The sequence below is a fragment of the Macadamia integrifolia genome, chromosome 3 (assembly GCF_013358625.1).
Source record: "Macadamia integrifolia cultivar HAES 741 chromosome 3, SCU_Mint_v3, whole genome shotgun sequence".
Taxonomy (NCBI): Eukaryota; Viridiplantae; Streptophyta; class Magnoliopsida; order Proteales; family Proteaceae; genus Macadamia; species Macadamia integrifolia.
The window spans coordinates 23,339,387-23,359,182 of NC_056559.1; the positions used below are offsets into that span (position 1 = coordinate 23,339,387).

Genomic DNA, 19,796 nt, shown 5'->3' on the forward strand with positions numbered 1-19,796 from the left:
TTATCATTGATGAGATCTTTCTTCGTCTAGTATGATTTATGTAGTTTATTTTGTCCATGTTACCTTAGACACTATTACACTAACTTTGATAGGAGAATTATAGGGAAGAGAAGTGAAATTTCATACTAAAGAAATAAATTTTGTAATCATTGTCCCTTGTGGTTATATTACTACCTCCAAAGCATTAACCTTGCATTCAAAAGTCTTTGCTATAAAACATAAAATACATCATTACTAAATATGATAAAATATATATAAACAAATTATATGTTACACAATCATATGGGATCACATGCGATAATAATTGAAAATTTTTCTTTTTAAAATTAAAAAATTCACGCCACTTCTCTTCAAATTTCCCTTGCAACCAAATATTAGAAAACCAAGTTATTGTTTAAAATGTGCCTCATATTTTAGCCCTTGTGTATAATCTCAGTGGCGAAAGTTTTTCCAGAGGTGCTAGGTTTGCCCAGAGTTGTTAAATTCGCCGAATTATTCGCGAATAATTCGTGCGAACAGAATTTTTCCGAATTAAACGAAAAATTCTGACCGAATCCGAATTATAAATAAAATTCTTTAAAAATCGCGCCTTTTTCTAATTAGATTTAAAATCGCGATTATATCGGACCGAACCGTTTTAAACCGAATAATTCGGTTCAAACACACTTTATTAAAAAAAAAAAAAATCGAATTACAAAAGCCAAAAAGAGGGTTTCTGAACTTTCGTTTCTTTCTGTTTCTTCCCCCAAACCCTCATCCTCTCCATCTCCGAGACTCCGACCGGCGACTCTGTCGGTCTCAGTCACTTGATGTCTCTTCCAATCCATGTCTCCGGTGACTTCGTGAGTTCGAAGGTAGGTGACTCGTGACTCCCACCTCTTGTTCTTGAAGGATACAGTTTAGGTGTATGAATAAGGAAAAGGTAGATCAAAGCTTTCTTCGAGGTTCTGTGGGTTGCTTGCTGTGATGTTTCCGTCATGTTGATTTTGGGTTGTGAGAGGGTTTTCATGTTGGTGGTTAAGCATGGGTGAGAATTTTCCCTTTAAAGTAGGTAAGGGGGTGTGCAGTCGTGAGGAGAGCTGAGAGCATGGGACAAAAGCCAAAATAAAGACGAAAACGAGCCGTTTTTGTTTCTGGAAGACTGACATTACCGGCTCCACAGACGGTGGTCGGTGCCACTGCCCACCCTAGCACTGTTAATCCCCACTGTCGCACAGAGGGTCGGCGTTTACAGTGGGTGGACAGTGGATTAACAGTGCGATTGGGATCTTGGCCGTCATACAGCCTTAGTCGCCCTACTGGTGGGGATTAACAGTGGGTGGACTTTTGGCCACCGGCGCCCACAGCAGCTCCTTCTGGTAGATGCTACAACTTTTCCAAAGCTTTATTCAATAAGATTGGGTTTGAGGCAGACCTTCTCCACAATCACAGAGAGAATAAGGTTCCAAACCTTTGGTTCCTTTGGAGGTGTGGATTGAAAAAGCATCACATCCTTTCTTCCTCTGACCAATAGTTATCTCTTGAAGTGGATTGGCAGCAGCAAAAGGTGGTTATCTCTGTAGTCCATGCTAACAATTTCAGAGCTATCCATTGATCCTGATGGCTTGAGCTGACAGCAGTTTCAGCGTCATGCCTTCCTTGGCTATTAGTTGGTGACTTCAATGCAACATTTGCATCACATGAGAACTATGCTAAGCTCCGAGTAATCGATACTACTCAACCTGATGATCTTAGTGCCACACAAGTGTCCTTCGGAGTACTTGGTGTCATCTCTCAGGTGAGCATTGCAAAATTATAAAACTTTGTTTGGGTACCAATCTTGAGTTTCTTTGTTTGTTTTTTGTTTGTTTTTTCAACGAGTAGATGATACAGAATTTTTCTGCAGAACTTAACGTCACTGTAGCATTTGTTCATCATTCCCTGCCTCGTGAGGTCAGGGAGACAGGGACTCAGGGCCAGGGTGCGGCGGCCGACGGGTGCCGAATTGTGTTATTTGAAAAATTCTGAACATTTTTCCTTCGAGAGGACTGGTTAGTGCTAAACCTGTTATCCCAACTTTACTGTTGTTTGCACTTGTTGTGTTGTTTTGAACCTGTTGTTTCTTCTAGTGAAAGATGGCAGTAGAAATCTGTCTGTTTACTGTTGTTTCTTCTATTGAAAGATGGCAATAAATGCAAGATAATTTACTGTTGTTTGCACCTGTTGCACTTCTCTCTATTTGCATTCTTGTGCTTTCCCTTTGCCAGTACAAACTGGGTGAATCTAGTAATATCTCCATGCCATTGTACAAAAAATAGGGGCAGATTGAATGTGGCATAGGGGCTGGGTCTACTATTTTGACAGCTTTGGGTTGGAAAATTAAAGGAAAGAATGCAATTTTGAGTGAAGAGCTGTTTGATGCTTATTTTTCTTTGTTGATTGTATTGTACCTTTGGTCATGCATTGTAAAAGCCTATGCATGTTAGTGGGACTTGAAAACTTGATTCTTTAATTATTCAGAGGCTATTTGCTTATGTAATGTAGTTATTAATATCAGATGTATTTGTTTGTTTATATGAAATGATTTATGTTGTTTTTTTTTTTTGTGTTTCAACTTTTAACAAATAGGAAAAATGGGAAGACAAAAAGAAAAGTTTTGGCAACATGCTGAGCAACTTGATAGTTCACATTTCAAATGCAAATTTTGTGAAAAACAAGTTTATGGAGGGGTCACTCGACTCAAGTATCATTTAGCTAAGGTTAGTGGTCATGATGTTGCCTCTTGTGAGAAAGTATCAGATGATGTCCAAGCAGAAGCTCTTCTTGCTATTAATTCTGAATCAAGTAGCAAAAAGCGGAAGAGTTGTACCAGTGGTGAGAGTATAGTTGGTTCTTCTCCTTTAGCTATAACTAGTCAAAGGCAGTCCACAATGGAGGAAATGATCCCTAAGATGGACAAATCAACTTGGGAGAAATCTCTTCGTGATCTTTTTATTAAAAATAACATTTCTTTCAATGTTGTTCAATCGGATGCTTTCATCAATTTTGTGAAGTGCACAGCCCGTTATGGTCCTAGTGTTCCTATTCCAAGTTATGAAACCCTTCGTGGAAGAATAATTCCTAAAGCAAGAAAGGACCTTGAAAAATATGTTGAAGAAGTAAAATTTTCTTGGAAGCAAACTGGTTGTACATTCATGTCTGATTCATGGACTGACTTGAAGAAGCGGTCTTTTCTTAATGTGATTGCTTATTCCCCAGGTGGTGCTCTCTTTTTGAAGTCAGAGGAGTGTTCTCATGCTAAATTGACTGCTTTTTATATATTTGATATTCTTGAGAAAGAGATTGAAAGTATTGGCCCAAATTTAGTGGTTCAGCTAATTTCAGACAATGCATCCAATTATTCAAGTGCACTTGATATGCTTACTGGAAAGTATCGTTGGTTGTTTAAGACTCGATGTGCAGCCCATGGTATCAATCTAATGTTGAAAGATATCTATGAAAAGGTTTTTTGGGTTCAAGAAATTTTTGATGAGGTGAAAAGAATTATTGACTACTTGTACAAGTCAATAATTGTCTTACAGTTGATGAGGAGTTTCACAAACAAGGATCTAAAATATCCTTGCAAAACTAGATTTGCTTCAAACTTTTTAATGCTTCAGTCAATTGTTGAAGTGGAAGAGAAGCTTAGACTCCTAGTTGCATCAGCTGAGTGGAGGAGTCTAAGAAATTCGAGATCTTTAGAAGCAGAACGAGTAGTGGACACCATTCAAAGGGAGTCGTTTTGGAATGATTCAAAAGAGATTTTGAGATTTATGGAACCAATCATTCGAGCTCTCCGTTTGGTTGATGGTGATGGAGCTACATCAGGGTATTTGTATGAAGCAATGGAAAGAGCAAGAGAGGTATTGGAGAAGCATTATGAGGAAAACCACCGGTATGACCAAATTTTGAAAATCTTTGATAAGAGAAGAGATGAAAATATTTTGGGAATCATTCACTATGCAGCTGCTGTTTTCAACCCCACTTATTTTTTTAGTGAAAGATTCAAAAAGATTCCTCAAATGAAAGATGCAACAGATTTCATTGGTGAAACAGTGGTTCCACAAGATGAGAGGAGAGAATATTATGGACAGCTGGCAGTATACCACATGAAGTCTAGCACTCTTTTTACTCCCAGTGCCAAGATGATGATGGAAACTAGTCATCCTCGTAAGTGTAATAATTATTTTCTTTTTAAAATTTTTAGTTTATTGTTTCTTATGTAAAGATTACTTGTCTTTTAAAATTGTTTATTTATATATATATATATATATATATATTCTTTTTTGCCAATGACAGGGGTTTGGTGGCATATACAAGGTGATGCTATTCCTATCTTACAGAAGTATGCCATTCGAATATTGAGCCAACCATGTAGTCCTTCGGCTTGTGAGAGAAATTGGAGTGCCTGGGATGCAGCACAAACCAAAAGGAGGAATAGATTGTCAGCAACAATATTAGATGATTTAGTCTATGTGAGAATGAATTCGTTGATGATGGAAAAAAGGGGTGAACTTGAACAGAAAAACATGTTACCCATTAATCTTGACAATATTAGTGTCAATGATTTTGATCAGCGCATTGAGGACGTTGATAAAGAGTTAGAGAGATTGTTGGATGATGTGGATGATAGCATTGCTGAAGACTTGCTATTTGGTGCAAGTGCTAGTTTTACTGAGAGCGAGACTCAACCCCCAGATAGTATATAATGATTTAGTTGAATACTTAAATTATGATGATGTAATAACTATTGTTATGCTTTTGTGGATGTTTTGCTTTATTTAGAATAGCTTTTCCTTTTAAGCATGAATGATGGAATTATGTGAGTCATGGACTTATGGATTGAATGAAGTCATTTTGAACTTTTATGTCCCTACAGGATAATTGGTAGAAGCATTAAAACATGCATTAGAAATTAAATTACTGTAACCATTGCTTTCATCACTCAATAACAACTTTTTTCTAGTTTTTTTACTGTATTGTATATTTGAACTACAATAATTTTCTCTTCTTAGGTGTACATATCGCCTTGGTTCCTTAGCCATCGGTTCCCTTCGGTTGCTGAAAATTATACCGTACAGTCCTACTTGTGGGTTGGGTGTAGTTGCTATTTTAATGAGTCTAGCCCTGTCACCTTCCCATGATTTTCATGATTGAATAGAAGCTTTCTGCTCTGGTTCTGTGAATTTCAGACTGATTCAGGGTGAAGGCTCTGGTGGGATTCCAAGCTTGCAGTCAGGTGGATACCTTCTCTCCTATCTTTATTCTTCTCCATAGAAATCAGATCAGAAACTCTGAATATTTTAACTCTGCAATCTGATGTTCTGCTTAAATTTCTCAAATTTCAGATTTGTTCTTAATCTAATATCTGATTATTAAGTTGTTTATCAAACAGTCACTGGAATATTGCCCATCAATTTGCTTTTCTATTCTTAAGTTTCAAATCTGTTCTAGATTTCAAAATCCAGATCGATAAAGATTCCTAGCTCTATACCATTTTCAAATTCTGATTTTTGAAACTGAATCATTCTTTTTCTGAATCTGATTTATGTTTGCTGATTATTCATTATTTGGATCAATATTTTTTTATTGTTCAGAACGCTAAAATATGCCAATTGATTTTACTGTTTTGTGGTTTCTTAGTTCCAGTTGGATTCTTCAATATCTTGAAATCTATCCATTGGATTTCAATCCAAGAAAGGGCATACCTGGTGCACAAGGCTCCCTATTTTTGATTTTTGAACAGTTAATTACTTAATAAATAAAATAGATACAATAAATTATAAAAAAATAACATCCGAATTTTTTGCCCGACTTTTATTTTGGTACTCGAATAATTCTCGAATCCGAATCCGAATCCGATTTTTTTTTTGACCGCTTTTTTGACCGAACCCTTAAATTAACCAAACGAATTATTCCGAATAATTCTTCGACCGAATAATTCCCGAATCCGAATTTGCTAACTATGGGTTTGCCTAATAAGTTTCTTTCTTTAATAATGTTAAATATATCATCTCTTATCATATGAGAAATAGTTGGCTCTTTTAAGAATGGCTTTCCATACTGTCTTCAGATTCCCATCCCGTACTCATTGAATAAGTGGGGCCCTTAAGTGGCAGACACTTTTAGACTATCAGATAGGTACCATGCAGGTCTCCGTATCTTCATCCCCAACCTAAACAACTAACAAGTAACAACTAGAGCTCTTTATCACATCCTGCAAAATTCCCCGCATAGCCACCAGCGTCATCCACTAATGTATCGGTATCGGTTGCCCGACTTGTCACTGATCTTGAAGCTTGGCCGATACTGTATTGCTAAATTTGTACAGACTAGGGGTATAAATGTCAAGAAAATCTTTTTTTACGAGGCATGGTTATTCTATCCGATTGGGTGATCCAACATTAATCCATACGGATACCATACTGGTTTTCTGATGGCTGATACCCAAAATATTAATCACTAAAACCATGCTTATAGAAGAAGGTTCAACAAGATGGAAACGAGGCCGAGATCAATATCTTGATTCTTAATACCTATAATTCTATATCAGACAAAATATCTTGCAAAAATTACATGATTATCTACTTTTAGGTTTTCCTTTACAAAATTACCCACAAAAAGTTTTGATCAACAAAAATACCCAAAATTAGATTTCCTTAACAAAATTACTTATTTTAAGTTTAAATTAACAAAAATATCCAAAATTAAGTTTGAATTTATAAAACTACCCACTCAAAATTTTAGTAATAAAAAAATACATGATTATATATGAAAGATGAATCACTATTTAAGGTAATTTTACAAATCGAAACATGTTTGATATATTTGTTAACTGAAATTTTAGGTAGATAATTTTGTAAACCCAAAGCTAATTTTGAGTATTTTTATTGATCAAAACTTTTTGTAGGTAATTTTATAAAGGAAAACCCAAAAGTAAGTAATCATGTAATTTTTCCAAATATCTTTAGGTTCACTTAAAAACACTTTTTTTTTTGTGTTCCTTTTGATCTATATCGATGTAATTAAATTTCGTTTAAATCTAGGGCATTTTTGTCAAAAACTTAAGAACACATAAATTCCTCCATGATTCCATTGAAATGCAGCTCAAATTCCTTCCAAATTTTTTTAAGTTACTGCGCAACAGCGCAAGTCTGAGTCAGAGAAAGTGCTTTTATTTATTTATTATTTTTTAAGAAAAGGTCGATAAGAGCAGGGAAGTTTGGAGCTTGAGCCAATGGCGATTCAGAAACAGATATACTGATTTTAAAAGAGAACTAAACTATAAACTACTGAACCCGAAAGAAGATAAAAAAAACACAGAAAGAAAGAAAAAAGCTATAAACATAGAAGAGCCCTGAGAAAAGAAAGAGGGTCCAATCCCAAAGAGAACATCATCCTCAGTAGCAAAAAGCTCAGAGGATCAAATAGAAGAAAAAGCTTCTGCAAATCGATGGTTAGTATGTTCCACCAATCAGAAGCTTAATTTACACATCAATACCAAAGAACAAAAAAAACAACTGAGGAAAGAAGAACAAAAAAAACCCATTTCCCCTCTCTTTTCATCTAATTACTAGAAGAGTTCGGAAGAGCTGAGATGAAACCAGAAGACCCATCTTCTTCTTGATGAATCAAAAGGAAGGGACGATACCATAACCAGTATCTGCCATTAAAACAGCACCAGAGCTGTAGATTCGATCAACTTCAACTTCAATATCAGTCCGCTTCGCAAATCTGCCTTTGATCCTTGGCCTTGTCTCTGCGTAAGCTTTCCTTGAAGCATACCTAATGGTTTTCTCGAATTTCCTGTTCTTCCTCTTCTCTCTGTACCTCAGAACCCTCGCTTCCCTGTCCAAACCCACAAGCTGCGATGCTTGATTCTCAGTTGAACTCGTCATATGCTTCCCAAATGGATTCGATATGTCCGCCATGGAATTCCCATTATCAGGTACTACCCCAACATCAAGCGAAGACGAAGAGACCTGAAGAAAAAAACAGAGCAACAAAAACCCAAAAAACCCAAATCAGTAAACACAATAAGACTAAATCTAACCAAATCAAAAGGCAAGAAGATCTGAAATTTACGCTCTGGCTGAGAGATAGGGTTGTGTAGCTGTAACAAGGCTTGGATCGGCCGAAATCGATGTCGTAGCAGTTGTCTGAAGAGGGGTTGATGAGATTTGGTGCAAGGGGTTTTGTTTGCACAGGAACTACACTATCAGTCGCCATGGAAGGAGGAGTACAGTCTAGATCCAGGTAAGGATCCATGTCGGAGAAGAAATAGTCTCCAGATTTCAAATCCTGAGCTTCGATGAGCTTATTTGGGTTAGGATTTGGTAACAGCCATGAAGCGGCCTCGGCTTCTTCTCCGTCACCGTCGGCATCGTTGAGGCCATCGTCATCGCAATCATCACCGTTAGATTTGACGGGGACGAGGAGGTTAACTGCGTTGGACTTGACGACGGCGGCGGCGGGTTCGTAGAAGGGGACTACTGGGAATCGTTCGTGTCGGCGAGCGAGTGGGTTTGCCGAGTGAATGTCACGGTCACAGGTAACACATAGAGCTGCGGCGTCGGCTTTGCAGGTGAAGCTTGCTGGGGCTTGCTCGCAGACCTCGCACATCCACACGCGCTCGTGACGGGACGCGAGCTTGTTAGCTCCGTGGACCTTGGCATCACAGCCTATGCAGAGGAAGGCAGAGTCAGCTCGGCAGAAGAGAAGTGCTGCCGCCGATTTACATGAGTCGCACGGCTTCGCTGTCATGCCCCAACTCGCTGTGTATCCCTTACCGGTCTCTTCGTTGCTGCGCATCTCTCACTCTTTCTCTCTCAATTTCTTCTTCTCTCTTCTTCTTCTTCTTCTTCTTCCTTACTTCTATCTCTTTCTCTCTCTATAAAGTCGACCTTATTGGACACGTGGACCGGCCTTAGCCATTTAAAATGATTTATGTTTTTTATTTATTTTTTTGCAATTGAAACTTGAAACTGGAAACTGGAAAAAGGAGCTAGAGGATGGATGAGTAGCTGTATCGGTCTGTGATATTGTGGGACCCACTAGGTATGGGGAATCCAGGTAATTGGATATTCTATTTTATTTTATCCTTTATTTTTTATTGATAAACGGTTTATTCTTTTTCGATATTTTGGGGGAAATTTTTTGTTACGATATCTTTGTACGGATTTCTTTTATTGGAAAATAAATTTTTTTGAAGAATGGTCTAGACAGACGATAGGTGAAATGACTATCCGCCCCTCATCAAACAAAAATGAATTTGCAGTAAGTTGTTTTCAGGTGCATGTCTGTGGGTCCAAGTGGGTCCTATGTGGCCCTTATATGAATGATATAATTTTCAACCGTTCATTGGTGCAGTGAATAAATTCTTTTTTACCTTGTCCTCGTAGGAAAACTTTCTATTTTTAATTAGGCAAAAAGAACACCATCTGCTCCGATGGTGGAGGCATAATTTCACCAGCCTTGGGTTTGGGCGCAAAGGCCACACAACCAGAGAGCATTTGCCCTTTTAATTATCCGCATAATAGAAAAATGTGATTTTTCCTACAATTCAAACGAAAAATCTATATCGTCTGTATATCTAAAGTATTGATTCATATGCATGAATATATATTTTTATACATAAAATGTATGCTAAAATAAAGAAATTTTTTTTTATTCAAATTAGACTCTGAAATATGACACATGGCTAATCTAGACCATATCTTTTCAACCTAATGGTTGAAATTAACACATCATCGTCACATAGTGGAATACTTACCTTATAATGTTTGGAGTACATACTTTGATAATTATAATTCACTTATATATATATATATATATATCTCACTATGAGTATTTTACAGTTGCATAATTCAGGTTTGTTTTTCGAGGCAAAAATGTGGCATAATGGACATGTTTCCAGGTTCATAAACAAATCTCAGTTGATTATGTACATGGATTAATGACCTGCCAAATTCTGTACATTTTTTAGTTTTTGGGTAATGGCCCACTCTAGGGGGTGAATGTATTAGGCTCCATTGGGCAAAAACAGATCAACAACCTTAAGAAGATCCTAAATAAAATATGATTTCCAAAGAATGAGAATAGGCAACCACTCATTTAGAGAAAAAAAAATAAAAATTTGACAACATGGTTATTTGTTCTATTTACATTAGATAAAATAACAAGGAATAAGGCCAATCTATAGTAGATGAATATCCTCAATAATGGTGATGATCTCAGATGGGGGATGAAAAGCAACTACATACTGATGTAAACCTCCGTAGAGTGCTACTTTCATACCCATCATGAGTGCGAGAGTTTCTCCAACCACTGCTGAGGAAGAGAACTAATAAAGAAACATAATCCTATAGCCTTAAGGTGGGAAGGAGGAGTTGAATTAGTAAAGAAATGGGGTGTCCCACTGGATCCTTTTGGAACTTGAGTTGAAGCATGAAGGGGGGCGTTGTGTTACCAAAGAAGCTAGAAACAGTCTTAGCCTCCTCATTTGGTTAACCATGGCTATCCAAGAACAAATAGAAGACATTGCTACTCTATACACTTTTTGTATTCTTTTGCTACCAAATCTCCTAAATGATGATAGTGTGAGCTAGGGGTGTCAAACCCTAAATTGAACCGGTAAAACCGGCCAGATTGAACCGATAGTAGCCCGGACCAAATCGAACCGAATCCTTATTGGGTCGGAATCGGTTTGGAGTATTGCAACCCTAAAACCAAACTGAAACCAGCTCAAAACCGGGACCGAAATGGAAACCAAACCAGTAAGAAACTGAAAACAATCCAAAATTCATTAAAAAACCAAATTTTGTATGGAAAATTGAATCCATATCAGATCAAAAACTGAAACCAAAGAACACCAAAACTTGAATTTCCTTATTAGTTCAATTTCGATTTCAACATTCTCACACCGAAATCGGTTCAACCTAGACCAAAACCAAGCCAGATCAACCTGTTGACACCCCTAGTGTGAGTAGTGGAAAACATTTGTTGCTCTTTTTTTTTCTTCTTTTTTTTCACATCTTCTTCTGTTTTAGATCCACATGCACCACCTACACACCAATGGCGTTAATACAAGCTTTCCATGAGAATATTTTGTTGAAGTATGGCCGTCATAGAGAGGGTATGAATCAATGATCCTAATTTTCCCTTTTTAACTCCACATTGCTGACGTGACAAACCTGCTGGCACTAAACACAATTACACACATATTCATATACACAACCATCCTCTTATTATAGGCACTTCTAGGTGTACACACCCACTCTGTAGCCCACAAGCAGTCCAAATGCAATACAAGAATAATCAAACAATCACATTTACAATACAAGGATTTTTATGAGGTTCGACAAAATGTCTGTCCCGGAATAAAGGCTTTTGTATTTACTTAATACACTATGAGTACTCCTCTAACAGTTGAAAGTACCCACACCCAGTTTTTTTCATAACATAGAATTTGAAATGCATCATAATGCCATTACAGAATATACTAATCATACTCAGATTTACCCAACATAAAACTAAGAGGGCACTTGTAGTACCAATTACAAATAACAATACCCAATGTCTGGTTGAACACACTTCCAATTAGAATAAAACAGTAAAGAGGGACTTATATTGATGTGTTACAATATAGTTCAAGCTAGTATATATCCACAATACTTTTCTCATATAGCTAGTATGTATACAAGTATTCAGACATTGATATTAAAATAAATACGTAGATGGAAATAGCTTACAACCCTGATTTGAGATACTCGAAGATGTGCCAGAGACGTTATGAGTTCACCAAACTATCAACTTGACCTTCAATGAAGGAACTTGAGCTTTCAGTGCACATAAGCTTGGGAGTTAGGAAACAAACATTTTCTTCCCTTTTCTTCTTCTTCCTTCTATTTTGTTTCCTTCTCTTTTGTTTCCTTCTCTTCTTTCTTCTTTTCTCACTTGTAGAAGCTCTTAACAATGAAACACAGGCATGAATGGATTTAATGAACAAGGGGACCAAAAACCCTCTGTGTCTTTTCCTTGTAGGAGCTCCAATATATTCAACAATGAAAAGTACCCCTTCATATGAGCTCAACACATCACTTACAAAACATGAATGCACAAGTGTATGCTTTCATGCATTAATGGCACTTTTTCCTTTTTCTTTCCTACTATTTTCTTATTATATGGAAAATCCATCACCTTGGGCATCTTCAATGCTCACCAAACCTTCAAGGAGGCTTCATTGAAGCCCATGAATACAAGAGAATGGTAGGTGAATTAGGTTTAAGGCATTAAACCATTCAAAATGCCAACCACCTCAATTTCACAACCTTATTATTTCGCCATTCCAATTTTTCATTTTTGGGAAGATAGAGCTCATCGAGTTTCGAATTCTGCAATTTGAATCTGTCACACCCCACCTCCACTTACCTGAAAGCTGGTGACATAGACACACACACGTGTCCACAATCTATTCAGATCCATGATGCAGTACTTTAACTTCATAAAGTTATGAAATGATTCTAAGATCACACACACACACACACACACACACACACACACACACACACATATATATTAAAAGTCAACATATACTCCACTGGTGATTTCTATTGATATTTACCATAATTACACAAAAAAAAATGTTGTTTTCACAGCGGAATCATAATTACAGTTATGCCCTTAGGGCTACATCTGATAAGTACAAAAAATAATCAAAATATAGAATATGATACTCTCATCTTCAAGGTACTCTAAATGCACAGTCATCGCATACACATCCATTCTCGTGCTTAGCTAGCTCATCATCCCAGAGGTCACCTCCGTAGAGAATCGGCTCCTCAATAACCGTCTCCGGATGGTTCCCTAAATCATCATCTAAAAATGGGCAACAATAGGGGTGAGCCTCCACGAAGCCCAGTGAAGGGTAAACACACACAAGCAATCATAACAACCCAAGAAATACAATAGAATAATATCAATGCCCAACCATAACAAGATGAACGCAATTATATGGATGCAATGACATGGTTCCAATTATTAGCAACCAATTCTAAGCAACAGATTCTAAGTCTAGAGGGGTATTAGTGCTACTACAACACAGGTGATATCCCCAATCACGAATGTCCATTATCAATCCCCAAGGATACATGCTAGTTACGAGTTAGGAGTGTGCCGGTTTCAGAACCACATCGTTACCCGATAAATCCTTATTAATAATCCTCCATAATACCACTGCATCGAATCCAACATCGCATATAAGGTATACCCACCATCAAATCCAACATCACGTGTGGGTTTGTAACGATGCTGGCATCCCCACCACCTCAATCATCAAAAATCGTCCCCAACCTCGGACCATTGGATAGTAAGATTAGTCAATATGTAAACCCCTATTGGCAAAGATTGTAGCACCAGGGTGGTTATCCTAGCCTAATGCATTCTAACATGCGACACCACATTACAATCAACCTCACACACCTCGTGGGCATGCAATGGCTGAACCAATCTTCGGCCACCCTGCACCCCAATCTCCACTACACACTCACCCTGGGCATGCAGTGTCGGAACCCAACCTTCGGCTACCCTGCATCCCAGTCACACATACACACATGCACAACCACAATTCCTACCATCATGCCACATCAACATTCTCCACAAGAAACAAGATTTATCATATTAAAAATGATATGAACATCCACATATGCAACATGATGTAAATATTCCATAATATCGCACAAAATTCCATCACCTCAAGTCCTAGGTGGTGGTAGATAGTCGATGGTCTTGTGCCACGTGCTCCCCTCACTTTTCGATTCCAATCCTAGGATACACATTGTTTTTAAGGTAATTCAGTTATCCATAGAGGAGTATGACACTAGGACACATAACCCAATAAAGGAGATTTAAAAATCAATTGTAAGGTGGTTCACCGGCGGTGAGATCACTAGTGGATAGATCCAAAAGGGGTGAAAACTCTAAATTTTCCCCAAAAACTTCACCAGTCGATGGTCCATGCTTCATCGGCTAATCCGGTGACCATCAGGGGTGAAGCCAGAATCTGGGTTTCTTTGCCCAGATCTGCTCCACAGGTCATATGGCTCCTTTGCATGATTGTGTGTGCATGTGGTTTCAAGTGTGGTGCCATCTTCCAACTCCATTTCTTCCTTTTCCCTCTTTTTTATATTTTACAAATTGGGTTTTGTGAGTTTTAGGATTGGTTTGCATGTAGGGCACCCTCACACACCACACTTACCTTGGGTTTAGGGCAATTAGTGATTTAGTTCAATATAGAGTCACATAATAGGTTCCAATCCCCATTTTACAAGTTTAGGTTTACCTAACTTTGGGGAATCTTGGTGGGGGTTTATGTAATGACTACCAATAGCCCATGTGGTCACTCCAAATCACCATCCACATGTTTAGTTCCATTTTCTCCAATCCAATTTTGGGTTTAAATGGTGAAATTTAGAGAGCTTGGGAAAAATCTCTTGTTCTAGGTTTAGTTATCCCAAATTAGGGTTTTGGATAGGGGTTTCATATGGAGTTGTCCATAGACTCAATGTTGATTCAATGACCTTGCTAGGGTAAGCCTCTCTCCCCATTATGTAGTCCTTGTGGTTGGGTAGGTGGAATTCAGTTGGGGGCTTCATTATTTCCATGGAGAGTGAAAATGGGAAGGAGAGAGGGACAGATTTGTGTGTGTGTGTGTGTGTGGAGAGGGGTAGAGAATATAGGGCCTACCTTAAAAGATGAAACCTAGTCCTTCCTTCCTTCCTCTCTTATTCTTCTTCTTTCTCTTTCTTCTTCTCCTTGCTTTTACTTTGATAGGTGGAGAAACGAATGACAAGAGTCCCTATTTATATCCACTTAAATTGTCTAAGGGTTGTTTGGAGAAATAATGGGTTTTCAATCATTATCGGGTTAATCCATCATTTGACACTAACGGGCCCACCTCGGGGTGTCCCGCCACATTAATCAACTTCCAAATATGTTGTTCCATCAATGTGGATGGTTTTGGGGGTGCACAGTTGCGAGGTCTCGGGCCCCATGACAAAATAACCTGAATCTGGCTTGTGCACTCCAAGGAGGGTGTTCACCGGCTGGTGACCATCAGCCGGCAAAGGATGAACTAGTCCCCTTTGTGTGAAAACATACCTTTAGGCTAGGTGGGGTCTTCCCAAAGTGTTTTCAGTTTGTGTGGGCCCCCATCTTTTGGTATATTATACTATTAAGGTTCAGGGGTTCTCCCGTGAGGTGTGCGGGTTTGGCTGACCTTCCCTTCTGTGTTTGAAATCCCTTCCAACTATAGAGGCATGAGTAGCAGGTGTAAGTGGGATCATCCTTCTCATCTAAGAAAAAAATAGCTGCTACCTAGTACTCATTGGTACTAGAGCCCTCCGGTGCCACGTATGTACATTAGGATAAGAAATTTTAGGGCTTGGGTATAATAGAATCAGTCCAAATGGACATAGGATAAGAGAGATGTTGAGGATTGAAGTTTAGCCTATTAAATCACACAAAAGAAAATCTTTTTAGAGGTCTATGATACACTCATGATTCACAAGATCACAATGCAAATCGCGGCCGTTTGATCATCACTCAAGCACGTGGAGTTAACTCATGTGCATCGAATTTGAATCAAGGTGCGATTCACAAGATCACAATGTAACTCGTGTGCATCAGTATTTTTCTCTCTCTTATTATTTTAATTCAGTTATTTAATTAGTTTAATTAAATGTAGATAACATAATTAGAAAAATCAAGTATTTTTACTGAACTCACCTATAAGGATATGCGAGGTTTCATTGACCTCTCCTTGTGAAAAAAGTGGTATAGGTCTAACGGTCTCTATTGACTGGGAATCGCCACCTAGATTAGGTTCTAGGACCTATCACTAATTGAAATTGAAATTGAAATGAATACATACGAACTGTCTAACCATGGGTTAGGGTTCGTGTCAAGTTGTGGTCCAAGGAACGGGTTAAGTACCTTAGTCCACCCCGTATGAACCGGACTTCAACCCTAGGTCGATACACATGTTGTTGAATGGGCCATCTAGGTTTGTGCACATACAAGTGTCAATATCACGCACACTTTTGAATGGAAAACACAATAGAAAAATGTGGCTAAATCCACATAACCGTATCTAACTACTTTGCACGGTTAGTATACTTAATATAAAGTAAATATGTTAAAAGATTGACAAATCATGACAAAGCGAGCCCTAGCATTCATCTCATAAAATACAACACTAAGATAGACATGCACGGTTAGTATACTTAATATAAAGTAAATATGTTAAAAGATTGAGAAATCATGACAAAGCGAGCCCTAGCATTCATCTCATAAAATACAACACTAAGATAGACATGAGTAGGGATTATTGCATACGATCAGTATACGCAAGTAATTAAAAAAGACAAATATAACATGAAACTATAGTACTCAATTGAAAGGAAGGGAATATAAAATTTCCTATATACCTTGTAAAGTAAACTATCTACGAGGAAATTCATCGAATGAAAATAATATAAAAAAAATCAAGTTAGATGAAAGACATTAGTATAAACAATTATTAAAGAATTTGTTTCCAAAAAATTCAAGAAAAATGGTTTTATCTGGCTTGTAGTGCGAGATTCTATAAAGAGGAGACCTGTGGTTTGAGAAGACCAACAAAAGAACAAATCTAATATAAAATATTAAAATAAATCTATAAAGCAATTGAAAATCGTACAGCAGGTAGATTGAGATCTAATCTACAACTTTGAAGAAGGAATTCTTACAAAAATCCCTACAAAAAACCATGTAATTGAGTTGTGCTCAACAGAAGCACTATACCAGAGAAAATGAAACTCAAAATGCAAAGTCGTAAAAAAGATAGGGAAGAAGACTTGCCCCCCTACAACTTTCGTGAAGGGTGTACTATGTTTGAAAAGGTGTGGACTTAAGTTTTTTGGTGCAAGCGTGGACAAATGTGAAGCACAACAAAACAGCTCTTTATGACTCCATTTTACACATTTTTGAAATATAGCAAAATTGCAATGTCCTAATCTATCATGCTATGTATTATAAGAGTCATCAAAATAAACCGAAGAACTACTAGTATTTTCATTCATAATTTCAGAAATACTGATTACAAAGAGGCCCGCATTGAGGTAACCTTTTCCAATAAAAACATAATTCTTAAGAATAACAACTTTGTCAGAATCAAATGACATCTTCATTCCTGCCTTGATAAGAAGTGGACCAGAAACTAAGTTGTAGCAAATTTCTAAAACATGGAGCACATTGTTCAAAATGAGTTTCTTCCTGAAGTGAGCTTTAAGATGATACCACCTTTACTGATAACGCTTGAAATTTGTGAGTTACCCATATAGACTTTATCACCAATATTGATGGTAGTATACTTATTAAAAGAACTCTAGTCTCCATAAATATATCTAGTAGCACCAGTATCAATGACCCAGTCTGTTGATTTTTCTACCAAATTAACTTTAGTAACCATATCTAAAAAAATGTCTTCTTTAATCAGGTTTGTCTTCACCTTTTCAAATTTCAAAAACTTCTTGTTCCGACAATCCGTCTTGAAATGTCCTGGTTTGCCACAAGCAAAACGAATAACCTTCGATTTCTTGAAGTTTTTGTCCTTCTTCACTTGAATTGTCCTCTTGAAAGAACCTTGTTTCTTAGTCTCCACAAGATTAGATTTGAGTCTTGTATATCCAAGGGGTTTTTCTCTTTTATTTTTAGCCATGTTCATTTCCTCAATCTTAATTCTGATCACCACTTACTCAAATGTCCATACCTTCCTCTTGTGTTTCATACTTAATTTAAATGTATTCCAAGAGGTTGAAAGATTCTCAAGTAGTGCTCCAGTTACAAATGCATCAAGCAAAATTATATTTTCCTTAGACAAGTTTCCAACTAAAATTTGGAATTATTTGGGAAGAAATATTTTCACCATCTTGCATTTGAAAATTAAGGAAATTAACCAGCACATACTTTTTCTGTCCCACATCATCAAGTGTGTATTTAGTATGCAATGCATTCCACATCATGGATGCATAGTCTAAGGAATAATACACACTGTAAAGATTATTGGAGAATGCATTAAGAATACGATTCTTACATTGGAAATCTGCTTGTACCCAAGTAATCCTTTTTGCTTCTAGAATCGGATCCTCACTTGGATCTGGTTTCGGTTCAAACAATGCAAAAGCAACTCCCGATTGAGTAAGAGAAAAAACATCATTTGCTTCCACTGTTTAAAATTTTCTCCATCAAACTAAGTTATATGATCAAATTTAGAATTGATTCTCAGTTTCTCCATTCTAGGTTGAATGGGATTTCAGCATTAGTTGCCCCAGTAGTGATTTGAGATGCAATAAAACCAGTATTTGGTAGTAATTCATTGGCATTTAGACCTTCATTTGATCCATCCCTATCAATGATCTCAATGGTTATTTCTTTACCAGCCATATCTAATACATAAAATTTTAACACCTTAAGATTGTTGTAACGGAATAATTAAAGAGGCAATGTTAGACTTATCTTTAATGAACGGTTGATGATGCACTAACCTTGAGATGTAGTCCTTGTATCACGTACAGAAGTTGAAGCAATAGAAAGCTTTGTATGCAGGTATGGTAGGGTGAAGTCATATAAGATACTCTCCTTAAAGTGTTAAAGAGCCCTAATTTGTGCATGCAGGGTTGACCCGTTCTTTTACATCCAAGATAAAATCACCCCCTAATCACAAAGGTTGCACTTCTAAGTGTGATTAAGAAAGGGAGTCCATAAGCTATACTAAGAAACTCAAAGAGAGGAAAGAGAGAAGAAGAAACAGAATAGAATACAATACAAAAACGTATTTGGCATGAGTGTACAAGATAGACATGACTCTCTGGATTTGTTATATTTTTCTGGCATGTAGGTAGTGGGTATCCATACATGTACAGGTATTTATAGGCTCAAATGTATCTGTACATCTACCGGTACCTATATGTACAGGTATGTATCCCTTCATACATAGGGTGCATCTATTCTCTATAGGTGTCAGTGTATATACATATAGGTGTGTCCCTTATATGTATCCATACGTATAGATGTGTCCCTTATATGTATTCATACATATAAGTGTGTCCTTTGTATATATCCATACGTATAGGTGTGTCCCTTGCATGATATACATGTATAGGTGTGTCCCTTAACTTGTAAACATGTACTGATAAGTACATTTATAGTCAGCTTTAGCTCACATGCTTTTACTAATACCAAAGAACTTGAACAAAGGAAGAGACTAGTTGTTTTGAAACTTGAAACTCCAACAATCAGCCATGAAGGCACCTTATTAGGCCTAGCGCATGGCTGAACTAAAGCTATGGGGAACCATCAAAGCACAGAATCAAGCTGCACACTCGTCAAGATATGACTCGACCTTCCACGCTTGGACATTTCAAGGACTCTCCATTAATTATAGCCACCAAGACCACATCTTCATTAATGACAACTACAAGGGCCATGACGTTCAGTAACACAATGGTGATTGTCACACCACTTGCCTCTTCTACATGAACTTTGGTTTACAGTGACTTATTACACCACCAACCTTGTCTATGTGAACTCCAGTCCACGTAACCAGCATGGCCTCAAGACTACACGAACTCTCCTTCCCCAATTTATATCCAAACAAGTCTGGATCAGGTCCTCGTACGAGAACCTGATCTTGGATTCTTCTTACAACTAAGAGGTGGACATGTGTCCCATTTATTCTTTCC

The 19,796-nt window shown here is 37.4% G+C and overlaps 2 protein-coding genes across 2 annotated transcripts; one reads left to right on the forward strand and one right to left on the reverse strand.

Annotated features, from left to right (window-relative positions):
* Window positions 1-2,612: 2,612 nt before the first annotated feature.
* LOC122074247 lies at window positions 2,613-3,675 on the forward strand. The gene is made up of 2 exons (XM_042639092.1): window positions 2,613-3,512; window positions 3,652-3,675. Exons 1-2 carry the CDS (start codon window positions 2,613-2,615, stop codon window positions 3,673-3,675), a joined length of 924 nt encoding a protein of 307 aa, XP_042495026.1.
* A 3,669-nt stretch (window positions 3,676-7,344) lies between these two features.
* Window positions 7,345-8,885, reverse strand: LOC122074739 (zinc finger protein CONSTANS-LIKE 4-like). Its single transcript, XM_042639693.1, has 2 exons — window positions 8,104-8,885; window positions 7,345-8,000 (listed from the first exon to the last, which is right to left on the reverse strand). Exons 1-2 carry the CDS (start codon window positions 8,827-8,829, stop codon window positions 7,650-7,652), a joined length of 1,077 nt encoding a protein of 358 aa, XP_042495627.1. The 5' UTR covers window positions 8,830-8,885; the 3' UTR covers window positions 7,345-7,649.
* Window positions 8,886-19,796: the final 10,911 nt, after the last annotated feature.

Excerpts from the sequence above, each read along its gene's own strand:
- LOC122074247 (XM_042639092.1), top strand. The coding sequence starts at position 2,613 with ATGGGAAGACAAAAAGAAAAGTTTTGGCAACATGCTGAGCAACTTGAT. Across the intron at positions 3,513-3,651 it reads TTCAAGAAATTTTTGATGAG|TGGAAGAGAAGCTTAGACTC; the intron begins GTGAAAAGAATT and ends CAATTGTTGAAG.
- LOC122074739 (XM_042639693.1), bottom strand. The coding sequence starts at position 8,829 with ATGCGCAGCAACGAAGAGACCGGTAAGGGATACACAGCGAGTTGGGGC. Across the intron at positions 8,001-8,103 it reads CCCTATCTCTCAGCCAGAGC|GTCTCTTCGTCTTCGCTTGA; the intron begins GTAAATTTCAGA and ends TTTTTTCTTCAG.